Raw genomic sequence first — 17,708 nt, forward strand, 5'->3', positions numbered from 1 at the left:
TTAAACGAAAGTAAAATTTACCCCATTCATACCAAAAAAAGAGCTTCTCCTACCTTCCCCGTAGCTATTTAATGCTAACCTACTTTTAAATCACAGGAACACGCATACAAGCACTCCACGATTCTCTCACATACCGCCCAGGTGCAAAAAGCCTACTCTAGGGATAAAGGGGCACGTTAGGCTCACCCATACGTCCCGGGACGCATCCGTCACCTGAGCTTAAAATCACTCAAAAAAAGGGAAAAAAAATTCCTGAAAGTGAAACATCTAATTAACTCCCTAATTAAGTGAAATTGACAAAAAATTTAAATTTGAAATTCGACATGCATTCAATTTTACCTTTAATAAACAAATATTAAATTTAATATCCAATAACTAAGAGAATTTCAGTAATTATTTTATACTTTTACGTTTAATAAATAAATATTCAATTTCAATATACAATAACTAAAGGAATTTATAAAATTCATATTTTTAAACTCGATAAATTCTATCATGTCTATATTTAAGCATTTCAACAACAAAAATAGTTTAAAAAAGAAAACAAATTTAGGTAATAAGAAAAATGACAAAATATTGAACAAAGTTTAAATATCATGCACATGTATAAATAAATAAAACATTGACAAAAATATTAATTTTCGTAGTAATCAACAATACTAGAAAATAATAAATTTTGTCAATGCTGTCACTATGTTGTTAGGATTCCTTCCCTGTATTTAGAATTTTTTCATTTGTTACCAGTGTTTATCAATAAATATTATGTATCAATTTATAATACAATACTACCGAAAATAATAACAAAATAAGTTTAAAGAATGTTCGAAAAATTTAATTTGTTAATTTTTATATTAAAAATTATTAAAATTGTATATTAAAGACAATCGAAAATAATAAAATAAGTTTAAAAAATATCAGAAAGATTCAAATGTCAATTTTTATATTAAATTAATAATAAATTGACTTCGTATTAAATTCCGGCAAAAATTCTTTTATACAAGGAAAGAAAAATAATAAAATTCAAATAAAATATAAATATATAGATAGACTCATCGTTTACTTCAGTTCCACTTTGTTACTATACAACGATCTGCGATGAATCCATCACCAGTACCAGATTAAACTATGTTCCTCCTTCAGATGTTTGTGCAAATGATGTCCGGACTGCCATATAACCTACACATAAAATAAAAAAAAAATTAGAAAATTCAAAATAAAAGTTTAACTTGAAAAGGGTTAAACGAAAAAATTTAAAGAAAGAAGCTCCTAAACTAAAGGGCGAAAAATGAAATTAAAAAGGAAAATAAAATATAATCTTCGATAGTATTGGTGATGATAGAAACATTTAATCAGGAAATTTTAAAAATTTAGAGAAGTAAATAAAAATAGAAGAGTATTTAAAATGTCTTAAACTTGCACTTAACATTTTCGTAGTCGACAATATTGCACCACTTCTTTTGATTGCTCTTTATCCAGGTCTTCTGTTAAAATTGGAGCTCTGTTTAAAAAAAAATCAAAAAATCAATGAAACTACAAAAAATGTTTATTAACAAAACGCTTATTAATTATAAATAAATTGAAGTTATCAGCAAATTTTTTTTCTATATTTTTAAAGAAAACTTGGAATATCGTTTAAAAAATTGTCATTATGAAATAAATGTTTCTTTTACTCTAAAAAAAATTATAATCTTGTAATATGTTAGATTTTATTGAAAATAATTGAATTCTGAAAAAGCATTTTATTATTTATGATGAAAATAATTGAATTCTTGCGAACGACTTTATTAGAATTTTTAAAAATATTTGAATTTACAAGAAGATATTTATTACTTTTAAAAATAATTGAATTGTGATGAATATTGTTATTTCAGAAAATAATTGAATTTTGCAAAGAATTGTACTAAAATACCTCAAAATAATTGAATTTTCGGCAATAATTTTGTTATTTATCGACATAATTGAATTCTTTCCAAGAATTATTTATATAAATGATTTAATTCTTGGGAAGAATTTTATTAAAATTTTCAAAAATAATTGAATTCCTGAAAATAATTTTATTATTTATGAAAATAATTGAATTATTGAGAAATTTATTAACATGTTTAAAAAGAAAAAATTCGATTCAATTTTTGTGAAAAATTTTGTTATTTTGGAAAATAATTGAATTCTTCACAAGAATTTTATAAACATTGTTTTAAATAATTAATTTTTTCGAAATGCAATAAATATTATGAAAATTTTATTTTAAATCATTGAATTCTTGCGGAAAACTTTATTTATTAACATAATTGAATTTTACAAAAAATTTTATTAAAATGCCTCAAAGTAATTAAATTTTTGGGAATAATTTTGTTATTTATGTGAACAATTGAATTCTTTCGAAATATAATAAATATTATGGAAATTTTAGTTTAAATAATTGAATTCTTGGGGAAAACTTTATTTGTGAAAATAATTAAATTTTCCGATTAATTAATTTAAAATAGTTTATAAAAATAATTGAAATTCTTCAATGAGTTTCATTATTTATGAAAATAATCGAATTCTTGCTGAGAATTATATCAAAAATTTTTTAAAAAAATTTAATTTCCATGAAATATGTTATTATTAGTGAAAGTAATTGAATTATGGTGAAGAATTGTATAAAAATTTTTTTGAAAATGCTATTCTAAATTAATTGAATTCCTGTAAAAATTTTATTATTTATGAAAATAATTGAATTTTAGATGAATTTTATCAATTGCTTTTTAAATAATTGAATTCTTTTGCGAAATTTTATGAAAATACTAGATATTGAAAATAATTGAATTTTGAAAATTCTTTGGAAATAATTGAATCGTTTTAAAGAATTTGATTATAATTTTTGAGAATAGGTTTTTGATTTCTAGTATTAGCAAATTTAAAGTAGTGGAAGTTCTAAAAAAAAACAGAAATAGTCGCTTTTAGTGGATGAAATCTAAAAAAGTACCTAAATAGTAGCATAACATAAAAAAGCAGTAAATAGTAGGTTTCAGTAGATGAGTGCGAAACCTGAGAATATCAAAAATTAATATTACTATTAAATAATTTTACCTGAACTCATTTTTTCTAAAACTTCAATTACGTCTCAAATGCCATTCGTTACACATTATAAATCAAGATGAATGTGAGTAATTTCTTTGAAGATGTTATGAAGAGGATTTTGATTCAATTCTCATAACTAACATCGGGCTTGAAATCCTGAAATAAAAAATATATTTTTAAATTTAATTGTGTAATTAATTACATACAGTAACAATTATTTATTTCCTTTCCTATTTTTGTTATTATTGATACATATTCTATTAAATATCAGGAATTAGATATTAAAAGGTGTTTAATTAAAGATTAAACAAAACGATAACAAATTTATTCTAATTTCTAATTATAATTTAAAAATGAAAACATGATTTTTAAATTAAATATTAAAGATTATTTTTAATAATACAGTCCTTGTTGTATATAATTCTAGTAGCTTTTTTATTTTAAACATTTATTTATTTATAATTGAAAGATTTTAATTTATAATTAAATTTCACAACTGAAAAAATGTTTATATTTTCAAACGCTTTAATTGCAGTACAAAATAGTAAAGGGTAAAGTTCAGTAAAGTATATCCAACAGTCACAAAGTAATTCAAAAATACCTCTACCTCTTTTAATTCAACCGCAGAATACAATTTATCGATAATGAGCAATAAGGAATAAATAGAAACATTACATAAATAGCAATATTAAGGTCGCATTTACAAGTAGACTAAATTTAAAGAATCATTAGATCATTTTAAGATTTGATCTACCAAAACTGACAGAAGGAAAATTGAATTTTATTTTTCCTTCATTAAAACAGAATAAAAAGAGGAAGAAGAAGAGACATTAAAATAAAAGACCAAACTAAACGAGTAAAACAGAATAATTAAAGTTAAATAAACTTGGATACAAGATAAAACTGAAACAAATTAAATCTAAATGAAATCTAAAATTTACTTCTTTATCTAAAGCTCTCAAACTTTACGAGATCGTGATTCTTGAACCCTTAGTATAAAAAAAGAAATAAAATTTTCGAAAAATATTCGCAAAGCAACGCCAGGAGCTAAAATAGTTGAAAAGAAAGAGAGAATAATTTCATCCAAGAGAAATAAAATAAAAACAAAAAATGCCCATTTTTTTCCTTTCTCTTTTTTTTGTCAAATTCATCCAAAATTGGATTCTGCGCGCCTTGAGGTGATTCCTCCCTTGAAATTTATACGAATAAGGTTCACGCACGCGTATTCGCTTATTGATCTCGAAAAACTACCCCACACATGAAGTCTCATCCGATGGGTAGTGGTCCACCGGCCGCAAGCAATCTCTTTTCTTTTCCACTGATTTTTCCCAGGAATTTTTGATAAACTGTGTGTATATTATTGCACTCAATGGAACAGATTCCAACTAGATGCAAAAAATAAACTTTTTGCAATTGTTTTCGAAAGAAAAATCAAATAAAAAGAAAGTGAAATGTAGTCTGGAGATCAACCAATCAACGATATAAAAACAAGATCAATTATTTAAAGTGTTTCTTTCAAATCGCGAAAGAAATGTGCGAATGTTTTTCAAGTTTCATTAACCTAACATTCGAATAAAGTCAAAAAATAATAAAGTCAAAGGAAAATCCTTGCTCATTCAGAATGAAATTTTCTACGTTGAGGAAAATACAGGACTGATGATCCATGCGAGGAAAAACAGAACCACACAGGATTGTTTATCTTATCCATTCCGATGAATTCTTTTAAAGGTAATTTCTTTTAAATACGTTTCTTTTCCGAAATTTTAGATATTAAGTATAGAAAATTCTCAAAAAAAAATAAATCTCAAAATTTTTCTTGTAATAAATACAAGTTCTTTATACGTAAAATAAGATAAAAAATTACGAATTCTATTTCTTATTTACAAGAGATTGAATTCGATTTTTTCATGAAGAATTTGTACCTAAACTAAAAATTACAGACTTTTGAGTTGAAATAAAGAATTTATAATCTGATGACGAATTAACAAGTAAACTAACATCATCAAAATTGAATGAATTATTAAATATTTACTTTTCGCAGGATGCTGATGAAAGTAGCGATTTAGTTCGCAAAATTCGAGAGACAAAGGAAAATGAAGATGTTGAAACAATTTATCCTAATTCTCGCGATAGGTTTCTCCCTAGCAAATCCCGATGCGAAGAGGTTGTACGATGATTTACTGTCAAACTATAATCGACTAATTAGACCCGTTTTAAATAATACAGACACCATTGTCGTCAAACTTGGTTTACGACTATCCCAACTTATAGATCTGGTGAGTAAATTTTACCTACAATAAAATAAAACAACAAATAAAAAAGTTCATAAAAATAGTAAATTACTGAATATATTTCAAAGAGCAAGAAATATTCCCAAATATTCCAATCAAGAAATAACTAAATAAAATAATATATAAATTTCAGAATCTTAAGGATCAGATATTGACTACCAACGTTTGGTTAGAACACGTAAGTTTTTAATCATTTGCAAAATTAAAAAATTTCATTCACTAATGAATCAAATATTGACAAATTTTAATAAATTAATAAGATTAATTTCAATATAATTCATTAAAAAATGTTAATTTTGTCAAATTGAATTAAATTAAAATGAAGAAAATTTATTGAATTATTCTAGGAATGGCAGGACCATAAATTTCAATGGGATCCCTCAGAATATGGGGGGATGACAGAATTATACGTTCCTAGCGAACATATATGGTTACCAGATATTGTTCTTTACAATAAGTACGTATGTCTTATTTACAGTATTTACAAGGTTACAACAAAAATTTGATTTTGTTTTTCCAGAATTTTACCTGGTTTTCAGAACGAATTTTGACTATAATTATTTTCTAGAATTTCTTCTAGAATTTTTTACTAAAACTCAATTATTTTCAAAATTTTCACCTTCTCAGACTTTCTAAACTAAATTATTCAAAATTTCAATAAGTTTTGTAAAATTATTATTTAAATACTTATTGTTATTGATTTTTCCTCAGGAATTAAAATGTTAAATAACTTCAGTACTAAATCTTTTAAAATTTAATTATTGCTTAAAATTACAACTGTAAACCAGTCAGATTCAGTTCAATTTTAAAATATTTTCTATTATTCAAAAATTTTCGAATTAAATGTTAATTATAAAATTCAATTTATATTTCAAAAAAAAACTTTGAATTAAAATTTATTAAAAATCTAAAATCTTTTTTGAATTTTTTAATAAAAATATTCAAAATTCAAATTTTAAAAACATTTTAATCTAAATCTTTCGAAATTGAATTAATTATAAAAATTTCTTCTACAACTCTTTTAATATTTAATAATATTCTAGAATTTTTAAAAAACTCTTTTCTGAATCAATTACCAATTATTTTTATTAATTTTGAAAATTCTTCTAGAATTCAATTATTTAAATACAAAAATTTTAATTTTAATAAAAAATGCAACTATAACTTTTCTTTCTTTTAATTACAACAAAAAATTCTTAAAATCTTTTTTTAAAAATATTTTGTTTAAATATTTATTTACTCTACAAACCGGCACTAAAATGTCCCATTTATTCAAAAGTTAAAATAAGTTCTGAAAAATAATAGACTTTTTAATTATATTCAATTTAAAACTTCTCAAATATTTGAATTTTAGTAAAATATTTTCAAAATAATTGAATTTTTTAAAAAAATGTTTGGAAAACATTTAAAAAATAATCAAGTATTTGAAAAATTTTAATTAAAATTATTTAAAATTCAAAATTTTCTAAGATTTCAATTTAAAATTCAATAATTTATCAAAATTGTAAAATCAACTCTTTTGAAATTGAATTATTTTTGGGAATTTTTAAGGAAATTTATTCCCTAAATATTTTATAAGTAACATTTTATGATAGTTCTTTAAGAATTAAATTATTTTAAATAAATTCAATTTCATTTTATGTAAAGTTCAATTATTGTTAGAAATAGAAAAAATTTAGCTTTTCTTATTAAAATTCGTCATGATTTTAGTGTTTATGAGGCAAACAAAAAGAAAAAGAAGAATTAAAAATCTTTTTAATATTCCTAATTTTTCCCTGATTTCCCAAAATTCACTAATTTTTTTTTTTACCTGTGACAACTCTGATTATATTAAAATAACGAGTACATAACTGTTTCAACATCAGTGAAGTTTACAACGTTTATAATCAACAATATTGAAAAAAAAATCTTTTACCTAGAAAACAATAAAATTTTTCTACTAACAAATTTTTTCATTTAAAATAGTTGATCAAAAAACTTTATTAAAAATTTTCCAAGAGAAAATATCTAAAAATGTTGATGGAAAAAAAAAGTTTTTTCTTATGAATCGTTGATTATAAACTTTTTGAAATTCATTGAAAGTATTGTTAATAAAATTGTTAAATATTGTTCAGTAAAATTCTAATTTTAAAAAATATATGAAAATTTACATACCGAATTTTTTTTTAGTGCGGATGGTGAATACGGAATTACGACAATGACAAAAGCTGTCCTTCATCATACCGGAAAAGTAGTTTGGACGCCGCCAGCTATTTTCAAATCCTCTTGTGAAATCGACGTCAGATATTTTCCCTTCGACCAGCAAATTTGCTTCATGAAATTTGGATCCTGGACTTATGACGGCTTTCAAGTAAGCAAATCCTTTAACTGCAATTATAAAATGTAACTTAAGTAATAATTCCTCCATTTATTGATTATTAATTCTTTATTAATAATTAATTTCTAGAAGGATTATTAATTATTTATTGATAAAATAATATTAATAATAGTTTGAATATTATTATACAATTATTGCAGTAATAATAGAAATTATTAATTCAAAAATAGAAGAATTAAATTCCATTTTAAAAATGTTATCATAACTTTTGAGTAAAATAGAAAATTTCTAGTTTACTTCGAAAAAATAGAGATAATGAATAAAAAACATAGATTTATGACAAAGAATATAAATAAATGAAAAAAATTTATCCTTCATAAACAGGAATATTGAAGTAATTTAATTTGTCAAAAACAGATAGACTTGAAGCACAAAGATTCACAAGAGGGCGATGACAAAGTGGATGTTGGAATTGACTTGCGCGAATATTATCCAAGTGTTGAATGGGATATTCTCAATGTGCCAGCAGAACGACATGAAAAATATTATTCCTGCTGTCTTGAGCCCTATCCTGATATCTTTTTCAACATTACTCTCCGAAGAAAAACTCTATTTTACACAGTGAATCTAATTATTCCCTGTGTCAGCATCTCTTACCTTTCGGTGCTTGCCTTCTATCTTCCAGCGGATTCGGGAGAAAAAATCGCACTCTGCATCAACATTCTTCTTTCGCAAACAATGTTTTTCTTATTGATTTCCGAAATCATTCCCTCCACATCTCTCGCACTGCCTTTACTCGGAAAATATCTTCTCTTCACTATGATTCTTGTGGGATTTTCCGTGGTCATCACTATTATTATTTTGAATGTACACTATCGTAAACCAAGTACTCATAAAATGGCTCCTTGGGTGAGGAGAATTTTTATACGTCGATTGCCCAAGTTACTGCTAATGAGAGTACCCGATGATCTTCTCAACGACCTCGCAGCGCACAAAATTTACGGACGTCGTTCTGGAAGTAAAAAAGATAAATTTAAGGATGCAGTCTCGGCTGCTGTTCAATCGTCATCTATTATATCCTCACCGGATTCTGCTCGACATGCAGGAATTGGAGGTAACTATAAATACATAATTACTGTTACCTTATCAAGGTTCCCACAAAAAATTGATTTTGTTTTTCCCTGCACTGAAAAAAATATTTAATTTGACAGAATGTGCTTTTTACTCAGGCAACTTTTGCCTAAGAACAAAAGCAATATACGCAAAGCAATTATTTCTTTAGAAAAAAGCAATTTTTGCCTTTAAAAACGGTAAAAATTGCCTTTGTTAAAATGTTTGCCTTTAAAAAAGGCAAAAATTGCTTTTTTTAAAAAAAAACAATTGCTTTGAGTGTATTGCTTTTGTTCTTGGGCAAAAATTGCCTGAGTAAAAATCACATTCTGTCGAATTTTTTTTTCAGTGTGATTTCCAGACAAAATTTTGTCTTTTTCCCTGACCCTAAAGAATTATTCTAATTCACTTTAAAAATAATTAGATTCTAAAAAAATGTGCTATTGCACTTATTTACGAATTTCATTAATCATAAAATTATTCAAAATCAATAGTTTTTTAAAATAATTATTAATTCATTATTTTTCTATAGAAATTAATATTTCCAAAAAAATTCAAATTCAAACCTTTATGAAATTCAACAACTTATATGAATATTATTATGAAACGAAGATAACGATCACTCCGGGTGTTCGACACGGAGTGATTGATATCTTCATGTTTTATAATAATTTAAATTTCCATAAATTAAAAAAAATATTAAATTATTTAAAAAAATTTATTGAAATTCGTCGCATGAATTCAATCATTTTTACAAGTAATAAAATTTGTCGCAGGAATTCAATTATTTAAAAAAATGTACTAAAATTTGTTGCAAGAATTTAATTATTTTCATAAATAATAACATTTTTCATAGGATTTAAATTATTTTTAATATAATTTTAAATAAATTCCTTGTAAAATGTAATTATTTTCAAACATTTTTTGCAAAAATTCAATTACATTACTTTCGCCACGCCAAATTTTACTTTCGCCACGCTCTTCAGAGCAGTTGAGAAAAGTTCTACTTTCGCCACACTTTTCTGCCAAGAAAAGTACTCCTTTCAGAGCAAGTGTTGGAGAAAAACATTTTTCATATAGGATTTCAATTATTTTTAATACAATTTTAAATAAATTCCTAGAAAAATGTAATTATTTTCAAAAAAATTTTGCAAGAATTCAATTATTTTCATGAAAAATAACATTTTTCATACAGGATTTAAATTATTTCTAATATAATTTTAAATAAATTCCTCGAAAAATGTAATTATTTACAAAAAATGTTTGCGAGAATTCAATTATTTTTTTAAAAAAAGATAATAAAATTCGTTGCAAGAATTCAATTACTTTCATAAATAATAAAATTCTTTACAGGATTTTAATTATTTAAAAAGAATTTAATAAAAATCGTTGCAAGAATTCAATTATTTTCATAAACAATAAAATTCTTCACAGGATTTTAATTTTTTGTAATACATATAATTTTAAGTAAATTCTTCAAAAAATGTAATTATTTTCAAAAATTTTATTAAAATTCTTCAAATGAATTTAATATTAATTATCAATTATTTTTAATAATTTTTGCAAAAACTAGCCAAACTATCCGCGCGCAAGCGCGCGGGAATGTTGTATGGGGCTGCTTATTTTAAACAATTTAAAAAATTTCAAAGAAATAATTATTATAACCTAACAAAGAGATTTAACTAACTAAAATTCAAATAATTTCACTCAATGGTCTCAATTTAAATAGAATTTACATTACTAGACTTAAACTATGGCTAGAACAATTACAATTAGTATCTGGGTCATCTTTTGCATGGCTTATTTTATAAAGCCATTTTAAATTAAATACTTTTTAAAGAAATAATAATTATTACACACTGACAAAAGTTTTTCTTGAAATAGCGATAAGTTTCTCTAGAATAACGAAAGTATTAATTGAAGTACTAAATAATTTCGCTACTAAAGTGAAATCTGTAGTTCATCCAGCTAAATATTTTTTGCCGTGCATAACGAAAAAAGAATTAAATTAACATCAGATTTTCTACATTAAAAAAAAACGAATTCAAATAGAAATTAATCATTTTACAACTTAACCAAATTCACCCCAAAAATCACTGAATTCGATAATTTAGAAGAAAGTCAGACAAAAGCAGGGTTCCTACAGAATCTGGAAATCATGGAAATAGTATGGAATTTTTAAAAGGCTTCTGGAAATCAGGGAAATCATGGAAAAAGCCTGGAATTTTTAAAAGTTTCTAAATTTTTTCAGTTTTCCATTTTTTCTCTTGAATAAAAATTCAAATAATAATAAAGCTAAATGGTATAAAAAAAAAAAAAAAATGTTGAATTTTAAGAAATTCAATTTTTCAAATTTTTGATAATTTTTAATAATTTTTTATTTTTTTCCAAAGAGTCGAGACAATTTAATAAGTAAAGTATTTTCCAAAAGCACAAAAATAATAAAGCTAAATCCCATAAAAAAAAAAGAAAAAATGTTGAATTTTAAGAAAATCGGATTTTTGAATTTTTTCGAATTTTTGATAATTTTAGATTTTTTACCAAAGAGTCGAGACTATTAAATAAGTAAAGTATTTTCCAAGAGCACAAAAATAATGAAGCTAAATACCATAAAAGAGAGGAAAAAATGTTGAATTTTAAGAAAATCGGATTTTTGAATTTTTTCGAATTTTTGATAATTTTAGATTTTTTACCAAAGATTCGAGACTATTAAATAAGTAAAGTATTTTCTAAAAGCACAAAAATAATGAAGCTAAATCCCATAAAAGAGAAGAAAAAATGTTGAATTTTAAGAAATTCGGATTTTTGAATTTTTGATAATTTTCGATAATTTTAGATTTTTTACCAAAGAGTCGAGACAATTTAATAAGTAAAGTATTTTTCAAAAGCACAAAAATAATGAAGCTAAATCCCATAAAAGAGAAGAAAAAATGTTGAATTTTAAGAAAATCGGATTTTTGAATTTTTTCGAATTTTTGATAATTTTAGATTTTTTACCAAAGAGTCGAGACTATTAAATAAGTAAAGTATTTTTCAAAAGCACAAAAATAATGAAGCTAAATCCCATAAAAGAGAAGAAAAAATGTTGAATTTTAAGAAAATCGGATTTTTGAATTTTTTCGAATTTTTGATAATTTTAGATTTTTTACCAAAGAGTCGAGACTATTAAATAAGTAAAGTATTTTCTAAAAGCACAAAAATAATGAAGTTAAATCCCATAAAAGAGAAGAAAAAATGTTGAATTTTAAGAAATTCGGATTTTTGAATTTTTGATAATTTTCGATAATTTTAGATTTTTTACCAAAGAGTCGAGACAATTTAATAAGTAAAGTATTTTCCAAAAGCACAAAAATAATGAAGCTAAATTCCATAAAAAAAAAGAAAAAATGTTGAATTTTAAGAAAATCGGATTTTTGAATTTTTTCGAATTTTTGATAATTTTAGATTTTTTACCAAAGAGTCGAGACTATTAAATAAGTAAAGTATTTTCCAAAAGCACAAAAATAATGAAGCTAAATCCCATAAAAGAGAAGAAAAAATGTTGAATTTTAAGAAAATCGGATTTTTGAATTTTTTCGAATTTTTGATAATTTTAGATTTTTTACCAAAGAGTCGAGACAATTTAATAAGTAAAGTATTTTCCACATTAAAAAGTTTGACATTAAAAAATATATAAAAAATGCCAATACTTAACCCACAAAATTAAATTTTCAAAACAAACAAATGAATGCAGATAATTTGCTAACGGAAAGGAAACTTACGATTATTATAATATATGTATATGTTTATGTATATTTCTATTTTCTATCAAAACGTATAAAAAACAAAAGAATAACTATAACTAACTTCAAGTGTGGACAGAGATCCGGAAATCTGGAATCACGACGATTATTATATATAATAATTCCTTAAGAATTTTCTAATCCATTTTGCGAAATTTCGATTATTTGGAAAGTCTTCAATTAAATATTTAGAAAAGAACAATTTTATCAACAAATTTATAAATAATTGAATTTTCTCGACGAATTTTAATAAAATTTCCAAGAATAATTACATTTTTCGAGGAGTTCGATTAAAATTGTATTAAAAATAATTGCCATTCTATGATAAGTTTTATTATTTAAGAAAATAATTAAATCTCAGTAAAAAATATTATTTATGAAAATAATTGAATTTTTTGGAGAAGAATTTTATTATTTTTAAAAATAATTGAAATTTTGACGAGAATTTCAAAAAAATTTTAAACACAATTGAATTTCTTCCCTGATCTGTATCAACCTTGCTTATTCGATTATATTTTTTTAATTTTTTACATTACAACTTTTATATTAATCATGCGAATTTTAAACATGACAGAAATTTAAAGCTGCATTTTGGAAATTTCCAAATATTTTGTAAAATGTAGAAATTTTGTTTTGAATTCACATTAAAAATAAGGAACTTTTATAAAAAGAAGTTTAAAAATACATCAGTGAGAAATATTTCATGAAAATAAAACAAAATTTTGTCGAATTGGCAAACCTAACCTATATTGGTACAAGTAAAGTTTTGCCAAGATATTTACGACATTGGTCCACTTACATTTTTTTCATAAAATAAATAAGAACTTTGTAGTAATTATGATTGTTGGTCTTTTGAAACACGATTGTCGATATTAACTTAAAGAATTGAACAACATTATGCAATGTATTGTTTATGACAAGGAAAATCGGAAATGACTAAAACAGAGGGTGTTTTCGACGTTGACACTCTGAGCGCTCTGAAAGTACGAAACGTGGTTGGTTGGGCTAGGGGAATTCTGAATGTTGATTGGCTGAACTTCAAAATTCATAGTTTTATGCTCTGGTTTCCACACTCTGTATCGCTCGGTATCAAAGGTCCGAGCGATACAGAGTGTGGAAACCAGAGCATAAAACTATGAATTTTGAAGTTCAGCCAATCAACATTCAGAATTCCCCTAGCCCAACCAACCACGTTTCGTACTTTCAGAGCGCTCAGAGTGTCAACGTCGAAAACACCCAGACTAAAAAGCGCGACAATTATCTGCTTCTTTGGAGCCAATTTAATACTGCGCATGCGCGGCAGCGCAGACATTGCGACGCAAATATTTTTTACCAAAAATTTTTTGTTCTTATAACAAAAAATGTGCCAAACAATGAAATATTGATTAAAAAACAACGAAATAATCGAGTACTTTGATAATTATTCATAAAATAGCTGAAAATTTAGAAAAAGTAGTAAAATGATTAACCTAACCTAACAAAATGAAATGGCGACAAATTTTATGCTTACGTGGTCATCTTACAATTTTCGCACAAAATATTGTCATGGCTTACTAAAAAACCATGTGCTGCATACGATTATCTAACTTTTGAAACAAGTTAAACTACTTTTACATCAGATTATGATGGATTAAAACTTGAAATTCAACAGCACACAATCATCACTCGATGCCATCGATAAACTAGTCAAATCAATAACTACAATCTTGCGCATGCGCGCAACAGTGTCCAACATTAGTCAAAGTTTGCCGCGAAATTCAAAAGAATTTGAAATTTAATAAGTTGAAATAAGCAAAATTTAGAAAATTAAATTTATTCTTATGGACAAAAAAAAGAAGGAAAAAGAATTTCAGAGAGAAAAAATAATGAAATAAATAAAACGCAAAGCTAGTGTTAAAAAATAAATGATTAAAAATTAAAAATAATTTTAAAAATATATAAACAAATAAAAAAGTAGATTTAAAAAATAGAAAAATTCCTAGAAATTAATTTTAAATAATTAATTTTAATAATGAAGAATAATTTTTTTTATTTTTGTCGAAAATAAATTATATAAATTCTTCCTTAAGGACAATTTTTTAAATTAAATAATTAAATATCAGAATTTTTTCTAAATTAGGCCCTCAAGTTTCTAAATAATTAATAAAATATTAATTTTCAATTCTAATTTAATTTAATCAAATAAACATTTTCGAAAATTGATATTCATTCCTTTAAAACTTAAAAATTGTTTTGTCTTAAATATTTAATTCAAAAAATTATTGTATTTTTTGCTATTGTCAAGAAAAATTAAATAAATTCTTCGTTAATGATAATTTTTTACAAATTAAAATAATTAAATATTAGAATTTTTTAAATCAATCAAAATTAAATTATTTATTAGAAGCTTAAAAATTAAATTATTTTTAAAAAGATATTAAAATTAAATTAAAAAGAACATTTCCAAAATTAAAATGAAATTTCTCATTAAAAGCTCAAAAATTTATTGTTTCGTGTAAAATATTTAGTTCAAAGAATTGATTTTTTTACTGTTGTCAAGAATAAATTAAATAAATTCTTTCGTCAAGAATACTTTTTAAAATTTTTAAAATTGAATATAAAATTGTTTTTCGAAAATTAAGCCCTCAATTTTTAAAATAACATTTTTTAATTTAATGTAATAAAAATTATTTTTGAAATTTAAAATTTAAGTATTCTTTAAAAGCTAAAAAATTTATTTCTTAAACATTCATTTTAAAAAATTAAAGAATTTTTGTTTTTATTAAGAATAAATTAAGTCAATTCTTCGTTGAGGATAATTTTTTAAATGAAAAAAATTGAATAAAAGAATATTAATTCTCAAAACCCTGAATTTTTAAAATATCGTTCTTTTAATTTAATTTTTCAAAAAATCCTTTTAGAAAATTAAAAAATTTACTGAAAACTTAAAAAATTGTTTTGTTTTATAAAAAAACCAAATTTTGTTTTATGAAAACCAATTACTAGAATTAAAATTGATACTTAAAATATAAGTAAAAAAAATTTGGATTCCCTTACCTCATTGATAAATTTTCGATTAGTTAATATAAATCCAAAAATAATTTTTCTAACTAAACGAAAAATATTTTTACGCCAGGTTGTAATGGATTGCACACAACAACGGTGCACAACAGATTTCTAGTTGGTACCTTAGCTGGTTACAATGGTCTTCCAACAGTGATGTCAGGTTTAGATGAATCGATGAGCGACGTGACACCACGAAAAAAATATCCCTTTGAATTGGAGAAGGCTCTTCATAATGTCATGTTTATCCAGCATCATATTCAAAGACAAGACGAATTCAATGCTGTAAGTTCAAATAAAACAGTAAAATTAACAAATTTTAAATATTTAATTATTTTTAGTTCAATCATAAAAAAAAATCTGCTTTTCCTTAGCTAAAACTAATGAATAGTATTTAATATTAATTGGAATTTAAATATTCGAAAATGTTAAGGAATTGTTATGATTAATTTTCATTAAATTAATATTAATATAATATTAATATTAATAATTATTAATATTATTATAATAAATATAATAACTTGAAATTAAATTTTAATTTCTTGCTTATTTATATTTTTACAGGAAGATCAGGATTGGGGATTTGTGGCAATGGTAATGGATCGACTATTTCTCTACATTTTCACAATTTGTTCTCTCTTGGGAACAGTTGCAATTCTCGCCGAAGCACCAGCTCTTTACGACAACACTGAACCTATTGATATGGAATATTCATCTATTGCTCAACAACAGCTATTTCCAGGGAAAATGTTAGAAAAACTGGCACAATTACCTCGTTAATTCTCAATTTCATTTTTTCCTCATTTTTAAATCTTTTTTCTTTTTTTTTAAAGAAAACTTTCATACCAAAAGTCAAAATTAGCGAATTCATCACAAAATTTCTTCTTTTCTTTCTATGAAACAAAAAATCCGAAATTCTAAAAGTCTTGTCTAAAGTCGCTTTCTAGAATCCACTATCAAATTATACAAGAATCAACTTTTCAGCGTTAATCGAGACATATATCAAATCTGATCGAATTTTAGCGATTTATATTGAAAATAAATAGGCAGTCAATTTTTTACAAGCTGCTCTGAGTGACAATAACGAGGTAATAATAATAATAGTCAAGTAGTAAAATTCTTTTTCCAAAATAAAAAAAAAACACTCAACAGTTAATTAGCTAAATGGAAGAAAAAAAACTAGTTTTTAAAGAGTTGAAAGGTTTTCAGAAATAATATTCCAAAAAGCTTTCTCCTTTTAATAAAAATGGAAATATACGTTTATTGAATATGACGTTGATAAAAGTTACATCACAAAGTAAATAAACGTTTTAATCAAAAAGATACCGCACAACATTCGGTACTTTTGAGACTGATGAATTAATCTATATATATAATGATAGAAATACATACAGAGATATATTAAAATAAGTAATGTACCATAATATTATGGTAAATTATATATTATACACTTCCTTAAAATTCATGACATTTTAGGCGATTGCACTCCAAAAATAAAATAAAAAAAAAAAAAAAAAATATCGGAGATAATTCTCTCTCACAGTTCTCTCAACTCTTGACTGCATTTCACATATTTTTATCACTTATAGATATTGTTAACATTAACAATTCTATGGGAAGCATATTTATGGCTGACTGGCTAAAAACCTAACATTTCTTTATATCTATACAATATAATATATATCTGTATAATCTGTACCTTGGAATGATTTTCTTTACAGTAATCGCATATCTTCAGGCACAGTCGACAGAAAACCAAAAAACAAATATATAGGTCATTTTAAATTATTGTGTATAAAACGTAAATTTTCTTATGAAAAAAAATATATATAATGGTTCTTTCAATAAAATGTTTAAAATTATTTCTCCTCTTTAAGAAAAGTAAAAACAATTCTATAAACAACTTATTCTTCTAGGAATATGTTACATATTTTCTGTTTGCTCGTCACCTGTCAGCGTTTAAAATTAATTATGAAAATTTAAAAAAAAATGTAACGAAAATTTACAATTTGATTTTTCAGTGATGAAGATTATTTTTCTCCCTTTCATTTTTCTCTCTTTTATTTTTCTCTATTATCTATTATAATATTCCTTTGTAATCAT

At 23.9% G+C, this 17,708-nt stretch overlaps 1 protein-coding gene and 1 long non-coding RNA gene across 2 annotated transcripts; one reads left to right on the plus strand and one right to left on the minus strand.

Annotated features, from left to right (window-relative positions):
• Nucleotides 1–1,071: 1,071 nt before the first annotated feature.
• On the minus strand, nt 1,072–7,594 carry LOC122500472. The gene is made up of 3 exons (XR_006301481.1): nt 7,509–7,594; nt 3,073–3,219; nt 1,072–1,498 (listed from the first exon to the last, which is right to left on the minus strand). It is a non-coding gene; the product is annotated as an uncharacterized LOC122500472 (long non-coding RNA).
• LOC122500471 (acetylcholine receptor subunit alpha-like 2) lies at nt 4,310–17,123 on the plus strand. Its single transcript, XM_043609411.1, has 8 exons — nt 4,310–4,791; nt 5,105–5,339; nt 5,488–5,532; nt 5,702–5,811; nt 7,524–7,704; nt 8,089–8,785; nt 15,679–15,890; nt 16,170–17,123. The coding sequence occupies exons 2-8, from the start codon at nt 5,157–5,159 to the stop codon at nt 16,383–16,385; spliced, it is 1,644 nt and encodes a 547-aa protein (XP_043465346.1). The 5' UTR covers nt 4,310–4,791; nt 5,105–5,156; the 3' UTR covers nt 16,386–17,123.
• The last annotated feature ends 585 nt before the right edge of the window (nt 17,124–17,708 follow it).

This window comes from Leptopilina heterotoma, unplaced genomic scaffold (genome assembly GCF_015476425.1).
Source record: "Leptopilina heterotoma isolate Lh14 unplaced genomic scaffold, ASM1547642v1 Lhet_187, whole genome shotgun sequence".
In the NCBI taxonomy this organism is placed as follows: domain Eukaryota; kingdom Metazoa; phylum Arthropoda; class Insecta; order Hymenoptera; family Figitidae; genus Leptopilina; species Leptopilina heterotoma.